The 24,602-nt window shown below is 41.7% G+C and overlaps 3 protein-coding genes across 4 annotated transcripts; all 3 read right to left on the reverse strand.

The window, feature by feature from the left end:
• Positions 1-457: 457 nt before the first annotated feature.
• atp5l (ATP synthase, H+ transporting, mitochondrial F0 complex, subunit g) lies at positions 458-3,427 on the reverse strand. The gene is made up of 3 exons (XM_061752612.1): positions 3,268-3,427; positions 2,784-2,944; positions 458-657 (listed from the first exon to the last, which is right to left on the reverse strand). Exons 1-3 carry the CDS (start codon positions 3,317-3,319, stop codon positions 559-561), a joined length of 312 nt encoding a protein of 103 aa, XP_061608596.1. The 5' UTR covers positions 3,320-3,427; the 3' UTR covers positions 458-558.
• Positions 3,428-4,534: 1,107 nt separating this feature from the next.
• On the reverse strand, positions 4,535-14,075 carry LOC133467545 (polyubiquitin-A-like). 2 transcript variants are annotated; one of them, XM_061752531.1, is made up of 3 exons: positions 13,937-14,075; positions 13,737-13,828; positions 4,535-8,280 (listed from the first exon to the last, which is right to left on the reverse strand). In XM_061752531.1, the coding sequence occupies exons 2-3, from the start codon at positions 13,795-13,797 to the stop codon at positions 4,619-4,621; spliced, it is 3,723 nt and encodes a 1,240-aa protein (XP_061608515.1). In that variant the 5' UTR covers positions 13,798-13,828; positions 13,937-14,075; the 3' UTR covers positions 4,535-4,618. The 2 variants fall into 2 exon arrangements, with proteins under 2 accessions (XP_061608515.1, XP_061608516.1); XM_061752532.1 differs by lacking the exons at positions 13,737-13,828; positions 13,937-14,075 and adding an exon at positions 9,304-11,149.
• Positions 14,076-14,808: 733 nt separating this feature from the next.
• nherf4b (NHERF family PDZ scaffold protein 4b) lies at positions 14,809-18,263 on the reverse strand. The gene is made up of 8 exons (XM_061752600.1): positions 18,199-18,263; positions 17,400-17,427; positions 16,830-16,888; positions 16,544-16,749; positions 16,227-16,431; positions 15,986-16,122; positions 15,819-15,885; positions 14,809-14,979 (listed from the first exon to the last, which is right to left on the reverse strand). The coding sequence occupies exons 1-8, from the start codon at positions 18,212-18,214 to the stop codon at positions 14,939-14,941; spliced, it is 759 nt and encodes a 252-aa protein (XP_061608584.1). The 5' UTR covers positions 18,215-18,263; the 3' UTR covers positions 14,809-14,938.
• Positions 18,264-24,602: the final 6,339 nt, after the last annotated feature.

Genomic DNA, 24,602 nt, shown 5'->3' on the forward strand with positions numbered 1-24,602 from the left:
GTCCATGTTTGAGTACTTTTTGCATAACTTGCTCTTCTTTCAAAAGGAGTCGAACAGAAAAACAACACAGCAGATGTTTGTTCCAAAAATCGACCATATGGGGGGGGGGAGAATTTGAGTGCCCTATATTTATACATACTTAGTCCTGTCATCTCTCATTTAATGGGTGGCCAGGCCAAATACCAAAACCCTATTTATATTCAGTCATTTACTTTAAATGTACACAAGTTTCTGAAAATTCAAGAGCTCCTTACTCCTTGTCCAACTAATTATGAGGCAAACTTTCAGAAGCTGTGATCTTCCTTGATTAAAAAAGTAAATGCTACACATCTGGGAAGCATCAAAAACATCTACTTCACAAATGAATATCTTGAATACTTGTAACGTTGGAAAGTCAAACGACTACCAAAGAGTTGCAACCAAACATTGCACTAGAGAAAACATGGGGGGGGGAAACTTTTGTAATAATAGACATCTGTTTATTGTTCCCAGACATTTTGCAGGATGTAGCGCACACAATGCTCAAGAGGAATAGAATAATAACGACAGTCCAAAAGTTCAGACAGCATAGCCAATAATTCCTCCTTTTCCAATGCACTCTCCAATGTAAAACCACATCAGGACTTCAGTTGCCACCAGCCCATTCCTTAAAGCATCCTGTAAAGAGGGAAAAACACATTCAGATCAATAATCTAACAAATGGTTCTTTCAATGAACAGAGAAACAAGATTAAGAATGAGATGGAACACAAATCAACAGTTTTAAAGTAAACACCAGATGTTCACCATTTTGATTCTTGGAAGAATCCTAAGTGTTTTTCACAAGTCACTGTAAACAGATTGTTTCAAAAATGAAGAACTGCCAGAAAGGATAATTTTTACAAATACCACAAAATAAACATCTCATTTCAGAAAAAGATCATAATACCAACAGTAAAATATGGTGGTATTCGTGTGATGGTCTTGGGGCTGTTTTGCTGCTTCAGGACCTAGAAGACTAAATGGAACCACGAATTCTGCTGTATACCAAAAAATCTTGAAGGAGAATGTCTGGCCCTCTGTTGCTGAAACAAACTCGGGTTCTGCAGCAGGACAATGATCCAAAATACACTAACAAGTCCACCTCTGAATGGCTGAAGAAAAACAAAATGAAGACTTTGGAGTGGCTTAGTCCAAGGCCTGATCTCAATCCTATTGAAATGCTCTGGCGTGACCTTAAAAAGGCAGTTCATGCTCGAAAACCCTCCAATGTGGCTGAATTACAATTCTGCAAAGATGAGTGGGACAAAATTCCTCAACAGCGCTGGAAGAGACTCATTGCAAGTTATCGCAAACGCTTGATTGCAGTTGTTGGTGCTAAGGGCGGCCAAACCAGTTATTAGGTTTAGGGGTCAATCAGGTTTTCATGCACGGCCATGTAGGTTTGGAATTTTTTCCTCCCTAAATAATAAAACAACATTTAAAAACTGCATTTTGTGCTTACTTGTGTTGTCGTTTAGCAATATTTAAATTTTTTGATGACAGGAAACATTTAAAGTGTGACAAACATGCAAAAAAAGAAATCAGGAAGGGGGGGGGGGGAACCACTGTATCTTTGGGCAGTTAATCAGGTTGGATGGGGAGCCTCAATGCATGCCAATGTCATTTTCAGATGTCTCCACAGATGTTCAATTGGATTCAAGTCTGGGCCACTCAAGGACATTCACAAAGTTGTCCTGGCCGAAGCCACTCCTTGGCTATCTTGGCTGTGCTTAAGGTTGCTGGCCTGCTCAAAGATGAAGCGTCACCCCAGTTTGTGGTCAAGAACACTCTGGAACAGGTTTTAATCCTGGATGTCTCTGTACATGGCTGCCGCGTTTACTGAGGAGTGTTTTCCATCTGAAAGAGTCACCATGGGGGCCTTGGCGAAGGTTGTGAATAAATGTGCATTCGATTTCTTAGGTGTCTTTTTAAAAATAAATCTGTAAAAAAAAAAAAAAAAAAAGTTATGCCGAACGTCGGCAATATTGGCTTCAACACATTGTTTCAATTAACCATTGGCAAGGTGGCCAACGGGCAGCGCGAGCCCAATTTTGGAATAAGGCTGTAACATAAAATGTGTAAAACATGAAAGCGCTTTGAGTTTGACTACTTTCCAGATACACTGTGTATTTGTCCTGCTCAGTCTAACAGATCCACCACAAGAGCTGCATTAAAAAAAAAAATGCATTTATAAAAAAAAAAAAAAAAAAAGCAAGACATGCATGGCCAACGACAATATTGCTCATCCAATGCTAGTGGATGAAAGTACAATTTCCCTACCCAAAAGAGAAGCTTTAGTAAATTGAGTTTTTGAAATTGAGGATGGAGGTAACTGTCAGACAGCGCAGAGATTTGATCTGAACCATGCCGTCTTATGTTTTTGTCTTGGAGCACAAAATAGTACATGACGACGCAGGGCTGTTCAATAGCATTTAAACTACCACACACGGTTCCAACAGTCAAACTGAAGTCCTTTTCAAGTGCTTTCAAGTTCGCCCCCACTTTTGAAAGAGGTAAAGGAAAGCAGCTCCAAAAGAACGTATTTCTGTCATAATGGCACAAAGAAATAATTCAAGCATTTCATGTTTGGGACCTCTCAACAGGGTGTGTGGGAATATGTATTATAGTAAATTGTTCAAGCGTCGGGATGACGCGTGTGGCTTTGCTGTTAAATACACAATCCCCAACTAGCGTCTTTTTATTCCACAATTCATGTCGGGCAGAGAAAAGCGCATCTTCGTGTGTGAATCCGCGTTAACGCACCTTCACTGTCGTTTGTCCCAGCCGTCCAGTCTGGAAACCCTTGATGATGTTGGTTGCCCCCTCGATGGCCTTGGGGATCTCGGCTGGACTCGGTGGAACAAGTTCAACACGGGCGTAATGCCAGAAGGTTGCTAGCCGAGGTTTGGAGTAGGTGACGGCGGCTGAGAGGCGAGGACACACGTTAGCAAGCGCCAAGACGGCTAATGCTAACGTTAGCGCTGAGCTTCCTACAAATGAACGACCATCAACTAGCAACTATAACCTGTAATTTAGCCAAAAGACAGACTTTTGTTTACGTCAACTCCCAATAGCTACCACAACTATTCATTTTATTAGCATTTGTTTATGTCAACTCGCAATAGCTACCACAACTATTCCATTTTATTAGCCACCAGTCAAGCTAGGTCGTGCTAACGGCCATAGGACAGCCTGCAAAGAAATAGCGAGTCCTAACTGAACGTCATTAATCTACGAAGTAACTCACCGCCAACCAAAGTTGGTACTTTAGCGACCAGCTTTTGCACTGCCTGCGCCATTGTAAGACGATGGTCGACTTGTCTCCTGCTTAGCCGACTGAATGTCACCTCCAGCTAAAGGACCCTAAGCGAGAGCTGCATAAACTGCCTGTACAAAAATACCCGTGTTATTGTCTCCTGCTTTAGCCGGCTGAATGTCACCTCCAGCAAAGGACCCTAAGCGAGAGCTGCATAAACTGCCTGTACAGAAACACCCCGTCCTATTGACAAGTGCAAAAAATATCGCTATCAAATAATTCGTCTCTCGATATATTTATGCCATCAATCCTCGATTTTGATACGTCGTTCCAATGAGACAATAATCTGTAATTGTCAATATATTAGGAACACCCGTCAAAAACCAGTATTCATCACACACTTGAACTCTTTAGAATAACACAAACCAGTATTCATCACACACTTGAACTCTTTAGAATAACACTAGTAGTAAAACTATCCAGGTTATAAATTCATATTCATTTTGACACTTAAATCCAGGTTTTAAATCCATATTCATTAACCGTGTCATTAAATAAAAATGAGTACAACTTTGTTATTTTCATATTAAGTGACTCCCAAGTTAATTTCTTGGAAAGCTGTTCATGTTTTGCTCTGGACATGGGCATGTTATTGTATATCCTTAGTAGCAGTAAATTGTTAGCACTCCTCCTTAGACATGACAGCCAAATGAAGCTTCTTTAAAGCACTCAAGCTTTCAGGCCATCTGTGCCCAGCATTATGTCTCAATAGTAAGCAGTGGTCTCAAAGGCATAAACGTTTGCAAAATTTGAATTTCCAAGTTTAATTTTAATTTTATGAATTACAAATTAATCCCAAGGCCGCAGACACCAAACCAAAGAGCTACTGGGTGTAAAAAAATATCTTTGTTGTAGTCATTACCATCCATGTTGTCAATTTACAAAGTCCCATTTGGTGAGAATGCTGTACTCGTTGCCTTAGTAATCCATCCATTCCCAATACCGTTTATCCTGTTCACGGTCACAAGGTGCTCGAGCCTATCCCAGCTGACTGGGCAAAAGGTAAAACTACACCCTGAACTGGTCAAATTCAGTCATGGGCAAAACTACACCCTGAACTGGTCAAATTCAGTCACTGAGTGGGGGTTGAACCCACACTGACTGCACCCAAGTCAGGCAGCTGTACCACGAAACCATCAGTGACACCTCAGTAATAAAAGACAAATCTCCAAACTCATCAAGACAATAAATTAATGGACTTGGTTTAATCTTTTATTCAATCACATTTAGCAAGTCATACATATTGGCTTGAGAGGTTTCAGGTTTGGAAATCCGAGTTGCTCTAGCACCCACCTCTCAGACGCAGGACAAGATGGAGGGTTGACTCTTTCTGGATGTTGTAATCAGAGAGAGTGCGGCCATCTTCTAATTGTTTGCCTGCAAATATCAACCTCTGCTGATCAGGGGGAATGCCTTCCTTGTCCTGGATTTTGGCTTTGACATTCTTAACTGTGTCACTGTTCTCGACCTCAAGGGTGATGGTCTTGCCAGTGAGGGTCTTCACAAAGATCTGCACGCCACCTCGAAGCCGCAGGACTAGATGGAAGGTGGACTCTTTCTGGATCTTGTAGTCCGAAAGGCTGCGACCGTCTTCCAGCTGCTTGCCAGCAAAGATAATCCTCTGCTGATCAGGGGGAATACCTTCCTTGTCCTGGATTTTTGCTTTGACATTCTCAACAGTGTCACTGGACTCAACCTCAAGAGTGATGGTTTTAGCAGTCAAAGTCTTCACAAAGATCTGCATGCCACCTCGTAGCCATACGACAAGACATAGTGTAGCATCGTTATGGACGTTGTAGTGAGAGAGGGTACAGTCATTCTCTAGCAAGCGTCCACGAAACATCAACCTCTGCATGTCAGGGTGAAAGCCTTCCTTGTCCTGGATTTGGGCCTTCACATTCTCAAGACTGTCACTGCTATCTACCTCGAGGGGGATAATCTTGCCCAAGAGGGTCATCACAATAATCTGCATCCCACCTCTGAGACGCAGGACAAGATGAAGGGTAGACTCCTTCTGAATGTTGTAGTCAGATAAGGTGCGGCCATTTTCCAGTTGCTTACCAGCAAAGATCAACCTCTGCTGATCAGGGGGAATGCCTTCCTTGTCCTGGATTTTGGCCTTCACATTCTCAACAGTGTCACTGCCCTCAACCTCAAGAGTGATGGTCTTGCCAGTCAGGGTCTTCACAAAGATCTGCATGCCTCCTCTGAGACGCAGGACAAGGTGGAGGGTGGACTCCTTCTGGATGTTGTAGTCAGAGAGGGTGCGGCCATCTTCCAGTTGTTTGCCAGCGAAGATCAACCTCTGCTGATCAGGGGGAATGCCTTCCTTGTCTTGGATTTTGGCCTTCACATTCTCAACAGTGTCACTGCCCTCAACCTCAAGAGTGATGGTCTTGCCAGTCAGGGTCTTCACAAAGATCTGCATGCCTCCTCTGAGACGCAGGACAAGGTGGAGGGTGGACTCCTTCTGGATGTTGTAGTCAGAGAGGGTGCGGCCATCTTCCAGTTGTTTGCCAGCGAAGATCAACCTCTGCTGATCAGGGGGAATGCCTTCCTTGTCTTGGATTTTGGCCTTCACATTCTCAACAGTGTCACTACCCTCAACCTCAAGAGTGATGGTCTTGCCAGTCAGGGTCTTCACAAAGATCTGCATTCCACCTCGCAACCGCAGCACAAGATGGAGGGTAGACTCTTTCTGAACGTTGTAGTCAGAGAGGGTGCGACCATTTTCCAACTGTTTGCCAGCAAAGATCAGCCTCTGCTGATCTGGGGGAATACCCTCTTTGTCCTGGATTTTGGCTTTGACATTCTCAACAGTATCGCTGCCTTCCACCTCAAGAGTGATGGTCTTGCCAGTGAGGGTCTTCACAAAGATCTGCATTCCACCTCGAAGCCGCAGGACAAGATGGAGGGTAGACTCTTTCTGAATGTTGTAGTCAGAGAGGGTGCGACCATCTTCCAACTGTTTGCCAGCAAATATCAACCTCTGCTGATCAGGGGGAATGCCTTCCTTGTCCTGGATTTTGGCTTTGACATTCTCAACTGTGTCACTGTTCTCGACCTCAAGGGTGATGGTCTTGCCAGTGAGTGTCTTCACGAAGATCTGCACGCCACCTCGAAGCCGCAGGACTAGATGGAGGGTGGACTCTTTCTGGATGTTGTAGTCAGAAAGGCTGCGCCCGTCTTCCAGCTGCTTGCCAGCAAAGATAATCCTCTGCTGATCAGGGGGAATACCTTCCTTGTCCTGGATTTTTGCTTTGACATTCTCAACAGTGTCACTGGACTCAACCTCAAGAGTGATGGTTTTACCAGTCAAAGTCTTCACAAAGATCTGCATGCCACCTCGTAGCCATACGACAAGATGTAGTGTAGCATCTTTATGGACGTTGTAGTGAGAGAGGGTACAGCCATTCTCCAGCAGGTGTCCAAGAAACATCAACCTCTGCATGTCAGCGTGAAAGCCTTCCTTGTCCTGGATTTGGGCCTTCACATTCTCAACACTGTCACTGCTATCTACCTCAAGGGGGATAATCTTGCCTATGAGGGTCATCACAGTAATCTGCATCCCACCTCTGAGACGCAGGACAAGATGAAGGGTAGACTCCTTCTGAATGTTGTAGTCAGATAAGGTGCGGCCATTTTCCAGTTGCTTACCAGCAAAGATCAACCTCTGCTGATCAGGGGGAATGCCTTCCTTGTCTTGGATTTTGGCCTTCACATTCTCAACAGTGTCACTGCCCTCAACCTCAAGAGTGATGGTCTTGCCAGTCAGGGTCTTCACAAAGATCTGCATGCCTCCTCTGAGACGCAGGACAAGGTGGAGGGTGGACTCCTTCTGGATGTTGTAGTCAGAGAGGGTGCGGCCATCTTCCAGTTGTTTGCCAGCGAAGATCAACCTCTGCTGATCAGGGGGAATGCCTTCCTTGTCTTGGATTTTGGCCTTCACATTCTCAACAGTGTCACTGCCCTCAACCTCAAGAGTGATGGTCTTGCCAGTCAGGGTCTTCACAAAGATCTGCATTCCACCTCGCAGCCGCAGCACAAGATGGAGGGTAGACTCTTTCTGAACGTTGTAGTCAGAGAGGGTGCGACCATCTTCCAACTGTTTGCCAGCAAAGATCAGCCTCTGCTGATCAGGGGGAATACCCTCTTTGTCCTGGATTTTGGCTTTGACATTCTCAACAGTATCGCTGCCTTCAACCTCAAGAGTGATGGTCTTGCCAGTGAGGGTCTTCACAAAGATCTGGATTCCACCTCGCAGCCGCAGGACAAGATGAAGGGTAGACTCTTTCTGAACGTTGTAGTCAGAGAGGGTGCGACCATCTTCCAACTGTTTGCCAGCAAAGATCAGCCTCTGCTGATCAGGGGGAATGCCTTCCTTGTCTTGGATTTTGGCCTTCACATTCTCAACAGTGTCACTGCCCTCAACCTCAAGAGTGATGGTCTTGCCAGTCAGGGTCTTCACAAAGATCTGCATTCCACCTCGCAGCCGCAGCACAAGATGGAGGGTAGACTCTTTCTGAATGTTGTAATCGGAGAGGGTGTGGCCATCTTCCAACTGTTTGCCAGCAAAGATAAGCCTCTGCTGATGAGGAGGAATACCTTCCTTGTTCTGGATTTTGACTTTTAGATTTTCTACAGAATCACTAGCCTCAGCTTCAATAGTTACTGTTTTACCAGTGAGGGTCTTCACAAAAATCTGCATGCCACCTCGCAGACCCAGAACATTTTGGAGGGTGGACTCTTTCTGGATGTCATAGTCAGAGAGGGTACGGTCATCTTCCAGTTGCTTGCCTGCGAACATCAGACTTTGCAGGTGTGGGGGAACGCCTTCCTTGTCCTGGATTTTGGTCTTCAAATTTGTAATGGTGTCATTGACCTCAACCTTGAGAACAATCATCTTTCCAGTAACTGTCTTCACAAAGATCTGCATGTTTGCACCTGAGAAGAAAAAAATGTGTTACTCGAGCTCCTTCCCTTGAAGCAAACCACAGTTAACAGTAACTTTGCTACCAAAATGTTCCCACTAAAGTGGTCACTTTAAAGTCAAGTGGCCAAAAGCAGTGGTTCCTCAAAATATGGTTCTCTAACCACTAGTGGTACGTGGGCTCCCCTTTAGTGATATGTAAATCTTTTATTAACTTTCAAGTTAAATACATTTGCAATTTTTATTTAACTTTTCTGTGGCACAGTGGATGACTGGTTAGAGCGTCAGCCTCACAGTTCTGAGGACCGGGGTTCAATCCTGGAAAATGTATAGGTGGGGGGCAGTGGCCACCGCCTGACGGTGCCCCTGCTTACAATATTTTAAATATAATAAAATGTCAACACTTAGGCCTTAGCACATAACCTTATTTTAAATCAAAATGGAAAAACCATGGAATGCAGACATGAGATGGAAAAGCAGCAAACACCTCTCTGCTGGGGTACATGTACATGTTCTTCACGCCGTTGGTCACACGTTAGCTATGGGAAAGCTCACAATATTTCAAATTTAATTTAACAGCAGTGAACTTCACTTGTATGATTTCATCTTATCTGCTTCCTATGATGAACCGTTTTGATGTTAAAAGTGCAGTTGGGTTCAAGTACAAATCCTAAATTTAGTCTTAAGTAGTATCAATGTAATCAGTGTACATGTAAGTATAATTGTATACGATTGTATAACATGTCTGACCAAATACATTTCTGTGTATAATAAAGAAAATACTTAATTGTAAGGCAAGCCATGTTTATTTGGATACCACCATTCATACACGAGGATAACCATTTACAGCCAAAAAATAATGTCAATGAAAATGGATGCATGAGTAGATGCAATTAATTATGTTGGTGCGCGACTTGAAAGATAATTATGCGTTATGTCTTGTATATTTGACAAAACTTCACATTATACAATCATAGCCTTGTATAGTAGTATATGAAGTTGTTTTTTTTTTTTTTTTGAGATTGTCAAGTACTTACAAGAAACGCTCCAATTTGTGTCGGCGTGAAGCGGATTGCTAGTCCTCGTCCTGACAACGTCGGCGACTGTGGCCTTGCTGCGCACGTGTCGCTGTTTTATACCTTCGTCACGACAATCGTCATAAAAGCGAAACGACAACGAACGGAATCGTTCGTGTTTGATCCAAGGAGAGTTCAGCGGAATAAAGACGCAGCGTCATCTCGCGACGGTTTACGCCCCAGTTAGCTTTTATTCACTCCCAAATAGAACAACTAGAACCCAGTTAGCTTTTATTCACTCCCAAATAGAAAACAACTAAAACCCAGCTAGCTTTTATTCACTCCCAAATAGAAAACAACTAGAACCCAGTTAGCTTTTATTCACTCCCAAATAGAAAACAACAAGAACCCAGTTACCTTTTTTTCAGTGCCAAATACAAAACAACTAGAACCCAGTTAGCATTTATTCACTCCCAAATAGAAAACAACAAGAAACCAGTTAGCTTTTATTCACTCCCAAATAGAAAACAACTAGAACCCAGTTAGCTTTTTTTCACTCCCAAATAGAAAACAACTATCACGGTACACTTGGTTTCTTTGATGGTTCCTGTAAGGTTTTTCTTAATATAGGGTTTATAGGTGTTCCCCATGGTTTCTTTGATGGTTCCTGTAAGGTTTTTCTTAATATAGGGTTTATAGGTGTTCCCCAGGCGGCACGGTGGGCGACTGGTTAGAGCGTCTGCCTCACAGTTTGTAGCAGAGCTGTAAAAAAAAAAAAACTGTAACAAGCTGGCAGCTAAGCTTTACTGTTACTTTACAGGACAATTTGTTACAGTGTACCCATTTAAAGTAAAAAAAAAAAAAAAAGATTTAACATGCCACAAGTAGCCCGATAATGCTCACTACAATATCAGTGAAAATAAAGCTTGACTTTACTACAATACAATGCTAAAAAAAAAAAAATCCATCTATCCATTTTCTATAGCACTTATCCTGCTCAGGATTGCGGGTAGCTAAAGTCTATCCCAGCTGACTTTGGGCATAAGGTAGTCTATACCGTAGACTGGACTCTGTGTCAGTCACTCACAAGGCACATTTTGACAGAATCATATCCAGCGTCACTGAGTGGGAATTGAAGCCATGCTGTCACTTAACTCAGATGAGTGCACCATGAAAAATACTAAACATGATTACCAGCCCTCCATTTTTTTTCATCCAATCCTTCCAGATGTTCTTTGGTCACTGATTAAATCTTCACTGTCCCACAAAATGTAAGGAAAATTTCCTATTTTATTGCTCTTAACTCAGCTATTTGATCAATTCTGAGGATATGAACTCTTGCATCCCATTTCCTCTAATCACTCTTTTTGTAACTTTATAGTACCAACATGCAGAAATTCATTGTTGCAGGTAAGGCGTACAAGTAAAGTATGTACAGTACATGTTTTTTGAACATTTCATGTCAGATGGGTTGCGTTTGAAGTTTGAATATTCTGATGAAGTATGTCAATTTGCAGGTCTCTGGCTGACCGTTGCTTGGTTGGGTAAGTTCATTTCTTGCTTTTCAGATCCATCGAGCAAGTTTGCAAAGTCTAAATACTGTATTAGGTCATTAAAGGGTAGCGATTTTTCAAATCTTTCAGGCTCAACGACTTGTGTGTCTCTATAACAGCGTATCGGACCAACGATGGGAGATTGGACATTTCAAGATTGACAACATCCAACCAAACCCGTGTACCCACCTGATCTATAGTTTTGTCGGCATTGATTCGAGTTTTGACATTTTAGCTAGTTCCAGTGACAAAACTAAATGTCCACTCTTCAAGAAACTGACGGACAGGTGAGACCTCAAACATACGTATTTGTCTTGTCCCCCCCCCCCCCCCCCCCCCCCACACATGGATATTATGCTCAATAATAAACAAACAACTACGTTTGGTCCAACAGTAATCCACAGCTGAAAACCCTTTTGGAAGTCAATATGATTTCAAATCCGATGTAAGTAAAGCTGTGCAATGTAGTCATAGTTGCAATGACTGAATTCATAATTGCAAGACAATGTGGAAAGCTGCATACTATCTCACTATGTACACAACTTATTTTATTGCTACTGTATGTCACTATACTACTGTTATACACTATACTGTATACTTTTCCTCATGTTCAACAGATTCCAACAAATAATAGTCAAGCAAGTAAATAGGGTGACTTTTATCAAGTCTGCAATCTCCTTCTGAGAGAACTTGATGATATATTTGATGGACTTAACATTTTGTGGCTGTCTCACAAGGAAAGTCTACTTGGAGAAAAGGAACGTTTCACAAAGCTCATCCAGGTATGATCCTGAAATTCTCATCTTATTCTGACAGATAAAAACGTGTAGACTTCCTAAAGCCTTTCTGTTGTATAGGAATTCCAACAGGCCTTGAATGTGGAGGCGGCCCAAACTGGAGCTGAAAAACTACCGCTCACTGCTAGTGTCTCTGCTCAGCCATCAGTCATGACTCAAAGCTACGAGGTCAAGCAGATTGCAGAGTAAAGACACATTTTACAAGGATTTTCACAAGGTGCCCTTTTTATCTTTCGCTAAGCAGTAACTCCTCTGGGTTCATCCGAGACGTAGACTGCTTCAATGTCAGATGTTGAAATACCCTTTGTGAATGGCCAACCATCTTTCTCCAACTACTAACCGTTCTTGTCCCTAACCATTTTCCTAGCCATAAGCTTAACATGGGAATTGGGGTATTTGGAGAGGCTTTTACTATTAACTCACTGCGCATTGTTGAACATTTTGGCTGGTCTACCAGAAGGGTTCTTCGCCCGTTATGAGGCAAACTATGAGGAAAAGGCGCTTCCGTTGTAACGGAAGAGAATACAATATTTCAAAGTGTGGATTTTCCTTTCAGGTCTGCTTTTGGCTTCATCAACTACGCAGGTTGTTTTGGATGACATAGCTTCTATTGATACAAAGGTAGTCCCAAACCAGCCAAACACAAAAACCTCATACCGAATGATCACGATGTGTTGCTGATCATCAATTGGGTCAAATTACAACCCATGATTCACATACATTTTTCTTCTCTTGGCCATACAGGTCATTTACATAAAATAAAAAAAATCAATAAATTAGGAGGAGCGTTTGTCATGTCCGTGGACCTTGATGACTTCAATCAACAGTGCTGCAGCCGTGCCAACAAACATCCTGTCATTCAGCATCTGCATAATGAGCTAGTTCACAGCTTTAAAATACAGTAGCATCATTATGATTCATGATATTGAAATAGTTGGGTCTTGTCAGAAAAAAAAAACAGTACAGAATCATTTTGGTTGCTGTGTGTGTGGTAGGTGAATGAATTTAATTGGGGCCATAAGGTAGAAAAAGATGCATTATCCAAGCAGCAGGCACCAATCATAAAAGATTGTTTACTCATCTTCTATCAAGGCACGAATCGATTTTCAGTCGTGTGTTATTAATCAGCTACTGATTATATGGTCATGCAGTTTGCTGATTATATACGTTTATAATTTGTGTGGCCACGTGTACTGAAGATCATCATGACAGCTGTCCACACCAAACTACATATCGACGGTTGTCTTAATCAGGTGATTTTGTGGGGGGGAAATTTGTGCAAATTTTTCATTTATTGCTCTTCAACATACAACAACAAAAAAAGCATCACTATATTTAGGATTAATGAATACACAACACATACAGTCAGTGCTCTCAAATAGTTACACAGTGTGTTGCTACAAAAGACTTGTTGGTTACATAAACTGTTCATTTGATCCTTTGTTGCTTTGCAAATAAAGTCTTTACTTCTGACAGACGAGACAGGTCACGTGTAGTTAGTGATTCCCCTGTCATTATAGCAATATATTATTAGTTTGTTGATCCTGGAACTAGTAGTTGGCGGCGATACGACTGCTGCATAGTATCACTCTGCCAACTGTGTCAAAAGTACACATAGGTTTTCAAATAAGGGGTTAAAAGGACAAATTAAATACACAAGTACAGAGACGTGAAAAATCTACTTCAGTACACTTCCCACTACTGCTCATTTAGTATCTATGGGGAATATAGACCTAAGGTTATCCATTGGCGAGTAAAGTCATCACTATCAATCAGGGCTAAGTTAGTTAGTTTTAAAGATATTTTGAATGTGACATTTCTACACACCGGAGATTGATTTCATGAACGCACTTTAATTGTTGTACAAATAATTTTGACACTTCTATTGATGTCTGTGGTGTGTATGCATGTTGATCTTTATCAATATATATATTCTATTATGAACACACGTTCAGAAAGATGATGGTCTTTTAATGCCTACAGAATTGAACCGAGTGAAAATCATTGACAAAATATTTGTATCTTTTATGCGCATTGGATGTAAATCCTTCAAGTGGACCATCCAGGTAATTTGAACAGTATTGAAATAATAGAGTTACGGTACACTTTGAAGTCCCATCAGAAGGAGAAGGAGTACAGCTTGGAGTGTTGTCAATTTGAGTCATTTCACAAGCGTGAAACCTCGGTTTCTTCTCCCTATTGAGAATGAGCAAGAAATGTCAGGTCAACGCTATATACTTTGTAGCTAACCATTGATAGAGTGCCTGTTTTGATCATTTTTACACGTCTGAAATATTTTGTCACCTCACTGTCGGTGATATCAAGCGTGTCGGTCTTTTTCAAGTTGTCGTAGTTCTCCTTCTCCTTGACGAGTAAGGAAAGACATGGTCCGGCTTCCTTCACAAGCATGATCACGTCTTCCAGGTATTGGTGCTCCACATTTTGTCCATTAACTTCAATCACTATATCACCCATTAGTAGTCCTGCTTTCTTCCCTGGGCTCCCTTGGGCCACCTGAACAAGACAATAAATGTTATCTTCATGTGGAGTCTAATTGAAAGGTGATATTTTTACCCTACTTGACTGACGAAGGTTCCGGGACACTGCGGTATAGAGCCAAGGTTGAAGCCAAACCCCGAGGGGCCTTTTTGAAGAGAACACAGTCTGGGCTTGGATGAACCTACTCTATGATTTTGTTGGCAATGTTCTGATGCACAGATTGGCTCACTGTTTTCCATCTTAATAGCATCGTCCTCCCAGAAGAGGAGAGGGGACAGACCTAACTGCAAGAACATTAGACCGAGTAAAGAGCTTTAGTGCGATTCCCAGCTGAAATTCACACACTGTAAAACTGAATGCAAAGTGACACCAACCTGTGTGTAAAATTCATGGCCCTGCGGAATAATCGTGGTAAGTGAGATATGTCGGCCACTCTCTCTCACTCTCGTCACAATCTCATCATGCTGCAGCAACTCCACAGACTCTCCATTGACCTCCAGCAGCACGTCGCCGTCCCGCACCCCGGCCCTCCCCGCGGGACTGCCAGTGCCCACCCTCCGCAACACATGAGCTGTCGCATATGAAGAAACCGTTCAAGAACAAAATGTGACACCTGTGTTGGGCACACATTTTGAGTCCTCACCTGTACGTCCTGATGGGGCCCTCTCAAAGTGAAGGAGGAAACCGTAGCCCTCAGGTGCCAAATCCAAATCTAGTTTTCTCGACCTATAGGGCAGGTTGTGTGGGACCGCCATAGTAGGGAGTATGGGCATCCTTAGTTGAGTGTATTTCTTCTCACTCTCGCTGTCAATCACTAGGATGGTGATATATTTGCCACATTTTTTCATCTACAACAAAATTAGATATTAAGTTCAGTCATTGTAAAATGGCATCTTGTTGATATAGTTCAGTCCCAAAGTATTTGGACAGTAACATTTGTTATGATTTTACCTGATACATTATCACAATGCTTTTGAACTAAAACCATCAAGATGTAACTGTAGTGTAGACTTTGACCTTGAATTTTAGTGGTTCGATTTGGTGACATTACCATTTTATGCCAATTTCAGGGGCTCAAAAAAATATTTGGATAAGGCAACGTAATTGTTCATTGGTGCATTGAAAATAATTTGCACTCACTGACTGCCAGACGTCTGGAGACATTAGACATCACCAAATTCAGATTTTCCTCCTGCAGATGTTTGGCCAGACCCTCACTGCAGCTGCCTTGAATTGCTGCCTCCACCTTTGTCTTCAGTACCTTACAAGCATCTTCTCTCGGGGTGAGATCAAGTGACTGATTTCGGCCATTGCACACTTTTCAATTTCCTTGTCTTACCCACTACGGAAGGCAACTCAAATGGATGATTACAAAATTATTTTCTTGATGAGTGATTCTTGGAGAAAAATCCATAGCATCAACAAATCAAGAATGCTCTGGAGAAACTCTATAATCATCAAAGTATACAATCAAGAGATGCCTTAATAAATGTCAATACTGAGGGTTTGCAAAGCACTGGTAATGTTCCAAAGCGGGAAATCCAAACTTCTGAAAAAATAAAAGTCTCCAATGTCCAATATCACAACAATCGAAAGAAGAAATCTACGGTGACAAAACTGATATTTCCTTCCTCAATGGCCCAGTCAAAGACATGATCTCAACAAAATACAAATGACTTTCACTTACTGAAGACAAAGGGGAAGGCAGCGAATCCCACAAACAAGCAGCAAGGGAAGCCACCTTCCGCGAAGGCCTGGCAAAACATATACAGGAAGGAAATACTCATAAATATTGTGTCATTATCCAAATAATTCTATAAGTTGATCTTTCTGCATTAATCAAAGTGTTCATACCATTCTGCTGAGTGCAGAGTGCGTGAGATCTGAAACCACGGCTCCATTCATCCACACCAGGCGATCCCCCTTATGTACGCCAGCCTTTTCGGCCGCCCCTCCAGGTACCGGGTTGACTGAGAAGCAACCCTTTTCAGCTAAATGGTAAATGGACGAAATTGGAAAAAAAAATAAAATAAAAGTCCTGCGCAGCCTTTATACTCTCGAACAGTGACCATCTGAGTGTCAAGAGTGGCGTTACCTCCAATAGGTGTGAAGTTGATGCCCAGACCCAAGATAGGATCTCTGGTGATGTGACACAGTCGTGGTGGTTTCAAATGTTCACTCTTATATGCTTTGACAAGATCGCGAAGGTCCTGCCCCTTGGCGACTGCTTTCTCATACGCCTCGTCATCAAGAACCAATAAGCATAGGTGATGTCCACTTCGCTTTATTCTCCTTGCCACCTGATGCAAAACAACTGTTTTGATATAAAACGACACTCACGAGAGACCTCTCAGATATACATATAAATACATCAATAAGCGACAACATAAATGTAAGACTCAACTGGTTTACCTCCTGGTGAGGAGCATCCTCTACATAGACATTGTTGACCTCAAGAAGCCTGTCTCCATCTTCAAGGCCGCAACGCCCCGCAACCCCTCCAGAAACCACATTTCGGATAATGTGACCTTGTTTCACCCATTCTACTCTCAGGTGAAATCCATAGGTCTCCCCTTCCTCCTTTTTAAGAACACAGAGATGTGGTCTCGGTGTGGACTCTGCAAGAGAGGAAATACCGTAGAACGGTGCTCCAATAACGTTTTCTATCGTGGATGATTAGAAGCGCCGAAGCAGATACCTTCTGTGATGACCATCAGTGGGTTGTCTATTCCCTCTTTAGGATTAAATGTAAATTTCCTTCACAGAAAGAGATAAGAGACCAGACCACTTTAGTTTGACACACTATGAAGGTAATGTGTATGTGCAGTTCAAATGTATCACATATGTTATTGTAAGTTTGAATTATCGGCAGTTTATAGTCAGTGATTTGAATATACATGAATAAAATCACCATTAAGTAGAGGCTCATAATAACCATTTTTGTCAGAATCCAACTTTTATCTGTGAACGCAAAGTCTTATTTTGGTCCCAGTGGTCCGAGATTCAAAATGCCGCGCCGAGCAGAAACAAAATCGTCTCAAACCCTGCGTGGCGGCGCGGCCTTTAATATACTGTAAGCGCTGTTCAAACTCCTATTTTCATGTCTAACTCCGTTGCTTACTCAATGATATACTGTACAGTACAATGTTTCATTGGGAGGTTGGATGTTCATGCTGTAGCAGTTCTCGGTTTACAGTCAAGTGGATTTTTCAGAACGTCGGGAGATAAGGAAATAGGTATAAAGAATTGGAGCAAAAGCAGGACTTACTTTGTCCCGCATTTCATTTCCACCGAGCCTTGGAAAAAACAGATCAGATCAAGTGTTTGGTTTTAGTAGCACACAGTTAAGTAAATATTGAAAACAATATTTCTTATTTGCTAAACATCCAGCCCAAATCAAAGATAAATAAATGTCAATCACAGTTCTGGTGATGATCTCAAAGTGCAACCTTGTTGCTGCTGAACTTTAACCAACTCCAAGTTCAGATTCCAGGAAGGACAACAATCCTTCTTATAAATACAGCGGTCAAATGATTGTCGTTAGCCATGTCCTCTAATGTCTCACTGCTTTTGATAACAATGTCAATGACATTTAGTCCATCTCACATAGTGCCACAATAACAAACTTAATGCCTTGACTGTTCTTTTCCAGTTGGACAAGATAAATGTAACGTAGTAGGTCGTACAATCTGGCGACATGAAATTCTTCACGTACTGCATGTGGCCATGCAACTTCTCTTTTTGGGAGGAGTAGAGCAAATATACTTAAGTGCCACTAATGGATCAGTGTTTGCTTTTCCCACCATAAAGCTTTCATTATTATTTAACTCGGCTAGTATTTGTCCCACGAGAGAACATGTTGAGTTAGAGTGTAAAAATGTAATTTTAAGGTGAAACAGTATTAAGAGTCTGGATGTTGTTCCCCATTCAAGCAGTCAGTAGAAAGGAAGTTCAGAGCATAAAACAAGGCATTCAAATATTAATTATAGAAACATGGATGGCATAATACATAAAGGACAGCTGCTGGAAAAAAAACATAACATGGTAAAATGTTTTAAATGTAGTACCTGCACTTGATGTCATGTTGTGCCGTACAGAAGGGGATGAAACATGGGGAGTAATCCAAACCCAAACATTTATTCTGATCTATCTGTGTGGCTCCTCCCCCCGGGGCCACCGGGCAGGGGCAATGTCTAATCATTGTGAAATTCACATGCGCATACCTTCAGTGCACTTCAAACTTATACGACTTTGTCTATCACTCTATCTGTGGGCCCACGCGATCATTATTTTCAGACACAGTCATCGTATGAGTGGGCAACTCAATGTTTCCAAGTAACAACTTGCTAACTTGACTAACAAAATGGTTTCCTCCACTTTCTACTCAGTGTCAAGGTATATCATATTAATGATCCTCAAGCAAGTGCTTTCAAATTTGGTTAGAAATGCGGAGCTCTGCGTGCTCGGTGTCGGGCTGGATCGATTGTAGTGGGATGGCGGGCCGTGGGACGCCCCCAAATCCTCAAAACCCGACAACTTGTTGCATTTTCACCTTTAACAGAAAGCTGTGATGTACAGTGGATATAAAAAGTCGACACACCCCTGTTCAAAGGCCAGGTTTTTGGGATATAAAAAAGCGAGACTAAGACAAATCATTTCTCAACTTTTTCATGTTGTAAGTCAGTTGGGGGAATCGGTTGTAAGAGGGTGCGCACACACATACGCACACACACACTACCACATTATCTCAGTTGTTTATGTTTACATCCCAAAGACATCATTTTATTTTTACCTGCGTTATAGAAACTATAGGTAACATGACGGAATACGTCTTGAAAGGATTTATCTCGGTTTTATTTTTTTGTAAAACACAAAAACCTAGGTATTTAACAGGGGTGTTTAAACTTTTTATATTCGCTGTGGATTGGTTTAAGCCTGTTTGATGAATTCAAGCTGAAGAATTTTTAAGTGGCCCTTGAATCCATCCGTTGTCCTTAATGGGGCCCCTGGAGTGTACCACAAGAGCAGAATCACCGTCCAAGTACAGTTCATTGATATTTAACTTCTTAGTACATTTCCCCCATATATTTAGCCACAGTGTTAATGTTCAAACTGTGCAAAATGTTACAGTGACTAACAATAATATTATTTTCATGAACATTTCACGGTTGAACCTACACCCAGCAAGTTCATTACGTTATCATTGAAGCTCGAGGCCACTAGATGGCAACAGGTTTCAAATCAAACTTCACCAGCATGCAGGGAGCAAAGGCCCAAGCGTAGCCATAGTCAATTAGTAACTAGATGTCAAAGTGCTTCACAGGTTCTGCTCGTAATTTCCTGCATGTCAGAAGAGAGTGAAATGATCATATGGAGACTTTGGATTATTTGGCATCATTTACGATCACATTGTGCTAGGTTTACTTGTACTTGCATATGTATCATTTTCAAATTGAATTTTCAAACCAATTGATTTCAAAATGGACATCAATAACTCCAAAAGTGTGTCAAGTAGGTCACGGTGGTGGACTTGCCGTGCTGTTGGGAAGTGGTTTGCAACCCACAGGGGTCACCGTCGTAGCCCCCAAAGACCACATGAGTGTAGTTCAAAGGTCAGTATTGTAGCGCATAAGCAAACCATAGCATTCGTGGAGGCAAATTAATGAATGTGGTTGAAGAAAACAAGGATACTACGGAGTTATACGTCCATGCAATTAGTTATGGGGAAAAAACTGCTAGGGCTAGTATTAATAGTTGATGTGAATAATGATACTTTATTTATATATGTCTTTCTGATGCCCTACTGTATTCACACATACAAGTAGACTATGCCAATAGCAAGCATAAAGACTAGGGATAGGCAGCGGCAGTTCTAGACCAATTTTACTAGTGGGGCAGTCAGGCTGGGGCCAGGGGTTTTGAATCGATGCTTGCATTCGGACCTATGGACTACAATGAACCTAACATGCATGTTTTGGGGAATATCCCATATGACCAAAACTCTATGGATTAAGAATGGGATGTCACTTAAATTCATATCTGAGTCAAGGCAGGTGAGCAAATGCTTTTGGCAATATAGCGGACGAGGACGAGGGAAACATGCAAACACCACAGGGCAAGGGTGCAGCAGAGATTCTGGAATTCATGAGATCAAAGTTCAAAAACACACTTTCGTTAGACTTTTCTCCCATCTCAAAGTACAATAATATCCGGTGTCTTTCATCCATCCATCCATGCATTTTCTTTACCGCTTATTCTCACGCGGGTCGCGAGCTGCTGGAGCCTATTCCAGCAATCGGGAGGCGGGGTACACCCTGAACCGGACGCCAGCCAATCGCAGGGCACATAGAAACAAACAACCATTCGCACTCACGTTCACACCTACGGGCAATTTACAGTCTTCAATTAACCTCGCATGCATGTTTTTGGGCTGTGGGAGGAAACCGGAGTGATGTGCTAACCAGTCACCCACCGTGCCGGTGGTGTCGTTTATATAAAAATGTATTAATTTTGCCCAGAGTGGATCAACTTCAGGACATCTTGTACTTTGTACATTATATGTAAGACACTGAGAAAAGGTTCATTTGTGTTATTTATACAAGATATTCTATTGTTTCAAGGCAATAGAGAAAGAGAGCAGAGGAATCAATGGTGTGTCTTTGGGACTTCAGTACAGCTTTCCGGATGCGAGTGGCAGCCCTTCTCAGTCTCGGGTGGACAGAGGAAGACAGAGCTCCCATCTGTACCTAAATCCTAAATCAGAGCACCGGAGTGCATTAACAGTCAAAATGTGGAAAGGAGACTTTCTGTCAGCTGCAAATCATTTGCTTCACGTCTTACAATACATGCAATGGCTGCTCAATGACAGTGACACTATTTCAGCTCTTTTGATGCTGCAGATGTTGAGAAACACGCAACAAATGGCGATGAAAACAGTTATTGGAATCTTTGAAGAGACGATATATATATATATATATATATATATATATATATATATATATATATATATATATATATATATATATATATATATACAAACATGACAAACAGGTCCTAGGTGAGAGACCAGACAAGGTACAGCTCCAAAAACCTCTATGAAGATGAAAAATTCAGGAAGACGTATTCCCTTGCCCAGACGTGGGTCACCGGGGCCCCCCTCTGGAGCCAGGCCTGGAGGTGGGGCTCGAAGGCGAACGCTCGGTGGCCGGGCCTGCACCCGTGGGGCCCGGCCGGGCACAGCCCGAAAGGGTAACCTGGGTCCCCCTTCCCATGGGCTCACCACCTGTGGGAGGGGTCATAGGGGTCGGGTGCAGTGTGAGCTGGACGGTGGCCGAGGTGGTTAAAAAGCTCCTCGGTGGCAAGGCCCCATGGATGGATGGATGGTTGCAAGTTTGCAGCCCTACATACAGATATGAATAATAAAAGGCTAGAGTATCTTTTCAATAATGGTAAGTGTTTCTATTTTATTCATACAAGTCTTTGTGTTTATAAAGAATATCTTACGTGTAAAACCCTTGTGCATCCTTCAGCAGGGACCAGTATAAAACTGGACGATACTGAATGATTTACAATGTACACCGCCAAATTGGGGAAAATGTAAAAACAAAACCAAAAAGACAGACAAATGTTGCATTAAAACTACAGTATATATTACTGAATTACAGCCATTGTACATATTTGCTATATCAGCAGGAAAAAAAGAAAAAAGAAAGAACAAATCTGCAGAAATTTTAGTTTGCATACACAGCAGTTTGTTTTACATTGAGCAATAATGGTAACATCCTCTGGTCAAAGAAATTGTGGATGTTAAAAGAGGAACTGAGGACTTGGGTACTCACTGAGGCCAACATACTACACTGAATCAACCAAAACTGATGATTGTTTTACAAACCCTAATTCCAATGAAACTGGGACGTTTAAAATGTGAATAAAAACAGAATAGAATGATTTGCAAATCATTTTCAACCAATTTTCAATTGAATACGCTACAGAGACAATATTTTTAGTCTTCAAAGTGATAAACGTAATTGTTTTTTTTTTGCAAATATTCTCTCATTTTGAATTTGATGCCTGCAGCATGTTTGGGAAAAAAAAGCTGAGACAGGGACAACGAAAGATGAGGAAAGTTGAGCAATGCTGAAAAACAAAAACAAAAAAAACCTGTTTAGAACAATCTACAGGTGAACAGGTTAATTGGGAACAGGTGAGTGGCATGATTGGGTATAAAAGGAGCATCCCTGAAAGGGTCAGTTGTTTACAAGCAAGGATGGGGAAGGTGCACCAATTCAAATCAAACTTTATGTAAAGGACTTTTTGTTTCATGCATTTAAAACTGGCATCAATGTGTAAAGGATATTGCCATGTGGGCTCAGGAGCACTTCAGAAAAGCATTGTCATCATAGTTTGTCATGACATCTACAAATACACGTTAAAACTCTACCATGCATAGTGAAAGCCATATATCAACAACAGCCAGAAACGCCACCGGCGTCTTTGGGCCCGAGCTCATCTGAGAAGGACTGACGTAAGGTGGAAAAGTGTGCTGTGGTCTGACGAGTCCACATTTCAAACAGTTTTTGGAAATTATGGACGTTGTGTCCTCCGGGCTAAAGAGGAAAAGGATCATTCGGATTAATATCAGTGCAAAGTTCATCTCATCTGTGAAGGCAGCATAATACCATACCATACATATGTTGTAGCAAAATATGCTGCCATTCAAGCAACATCTTTTTCTGGGCCTGCTTATTTCAGTAAGAAAATGCTAAGCCATATTGGGCATGCGTTACAACAGCGTGGCTTCATAGTGAAATCATGTGAGTACAAGACTGGCCTGACAGCAGTCCAGACCTGTCTCCCATGTGTGGTGCATTATGAATCACAAAATATAAGTAACGGAAGTTGTACATCAAGCCAGAATGGGAAAGAATTGCAGTTACCCACATCGAATTCAAAATGAGTGAATATTTACAAAAAAACAAAACCAAACAAAAAAAAAACATTAAATATATTGTCTTTGTTGTGTATTTAAATGAATATAGGTTGGAAAGCATTTGGGAATTATTGTATTGTGTTTTTATTTATGTTTTACACAATGTCCCAACTTTATTAGAATTAGGGTTTGGAGTTGCACAAAGTGGATCATACAGAGTACAATTGAGCTTGACTAGTCTGACATACCTGAAGCCAGAGGAGTTTCTTGACCCCCTGGGAGCCCCAGTCAAGGAACCCCTCAAATACCCCCCCTCAAAAATAAATAAATAAATAGATAAATGAGTAAAATAAGATGACGGATAAGCAAAAATTTATTTTATTAAATAATTGCCATATACAATAAATAACATAATTTAAATACCAACACCGAAAGCAAACTTCACATACATTGAACAAACTGCATAAAATTTTCAGAATGATCAAAACACGACGAGTAGCTAGTCGCGGGCTCCATCAGGGAGATTCCTGAATCTATTGCATTATATGCGCAAGCACAACCAACTTGAGCATTTAGCAAAACAGGTCGGAGCACTCCCTTCCATCTTCAAAGCTGTTTAGACTGCAAAGACTGGAGTGTCTTTGAAAATTCAGCTGGCAGCCTGGATGAATATACGGACACTGTCACATCCTATATCAGTTTCTGTGAAGAGGTTTGTGTACCAACAAAATCTTTTCGCACATTCAACAACAACAAGCCGTGGTTCACTGCTAAACTTAAGCAGCTTCGCCAAGCTAAGGAGGACGCATATCAGAGCGGGGACAGGGCCCTGTATAATCGAGCTAGAAACCAGCTGACTAAAGAAATTAACATTGCAAAAAGAAACTATGCAGCAAAGTTGGAAAAACAGTTTAGCGCAAACGACTCTAAATCAGTCTGGCATGCATTCCAATCGCTGACTAATTACAAGCGACGATCCCCCCAAGCTGAGAACAATAGCACACTAGCCAACGACTGCTCTAAGTGCTAGAGGACTCTGCATCTTTTTGCACAATTGTTTTTTGTCAATGTCTTTGTCTCCAAAGTGTTCTTTAAATTGACTGTCTGTTGTATTAGAGCGGCTCCAACTACCGGAGACAAATTCCTTGTGTGTTTTGGACATACTTGGCAAATAAAGATGATTCTGATTCTGATTCTGATCTCGGGCGGAACTCTATACCAAGTGCCCATAGGAACTTTAAACGTCTACAAATGTCTTTTGTTTCATACAAGATGTCTTCAAGAGCAACCAAGTCAATATCCGACAATATCCGATGTTTAGGTTTCCTTTGTATTTACATACAGTACATCATATCATATTTGATATGATATATGTTTTTGTTGTTTGCTTGTTTTTGTTGTTGTCCTGTTTGGCTGTTAGGTCAAACAGAAAGGAGGATCTCTATCCATTTTATGCCGAAACAATTTTACTGTACCACAGAGGAGTTTTTAAGCCGCCACTGTGGTTCTTTGTATTGAACAGTTGAGTTGGGCAGAACAAAG

This window comes from Phyllopteryx taeniolatus, chromosome 17 (genome assembly GCF_024500385.1).
Source record: "Phyllopteryx taeniolatus isolate TA_2022b chromosome 17, UOR_Ptae_1.2, whole genome shotgun sequence".
Taxonomy (NCBI): Eukaryota; Metazoa; Chordata; class Actinopteri; order Syngnathiformes; family Syngnathidae; genus Phyllopteryx; species Phyllopteryx taeniolatus.

Excerpts from the sequence above, each read along its gene's own strand:
- atp5l (XM_061752612.1), bottom strand. The coding sequence starts at position 3,319 with ATGGCGCAGGCAGTGCAAAAGCTGGTCGCTAAAGTACCAACTTTGGTT. Across the intron at positions 2,945-3,267 it reads AGTACCAACTTTGGTTGGCG|CCGCCGTCACCTACTCCAAA; the intron begins GTGAGTTACTTC and ends CTCGCCTCTCAG. Across the intron at positions 658-2,783 it reads TGGGACAAACGACAGTGAAG|GATGCTTTAAGGAATGGGCT; the intron begins GTGCGTTAACGC and ends CCCTCTTTACAG.
- LOC133467545 (XM_061752531.1), bottom strand. The coding sequence starts at position 13,797 with ATGACTCAAATTGACAACACTCCAAGCTGTACTCCTTCTCCTTCTGAT. Across the intron at positions 8,281-13,736 it reads TTCTGATGGGACTTCAAAGT|GTGCAAACATGCAGATCTTT; the intron begins GTACCGTAACTC and ends TTTTCTTCTCAG.
- nherf4b (XM_061752600.1), bottom strand. Across the intron at positions 16,123-16,226 it reads CAACTTCACACCTATTGGAG|CTGAAAAGGGTTGCTTCTCA; the intron begins GTAACGCCACTC and ends TTTACCATTTAG. Across the intron at positions 15,886-15,985 it reads ACTCTGCACTCAGCAGAATG|GCCTTCGCGGAAGGTGGCTT; the intron begins GTATGAACACTT and ends ATGTTTTGCCAG.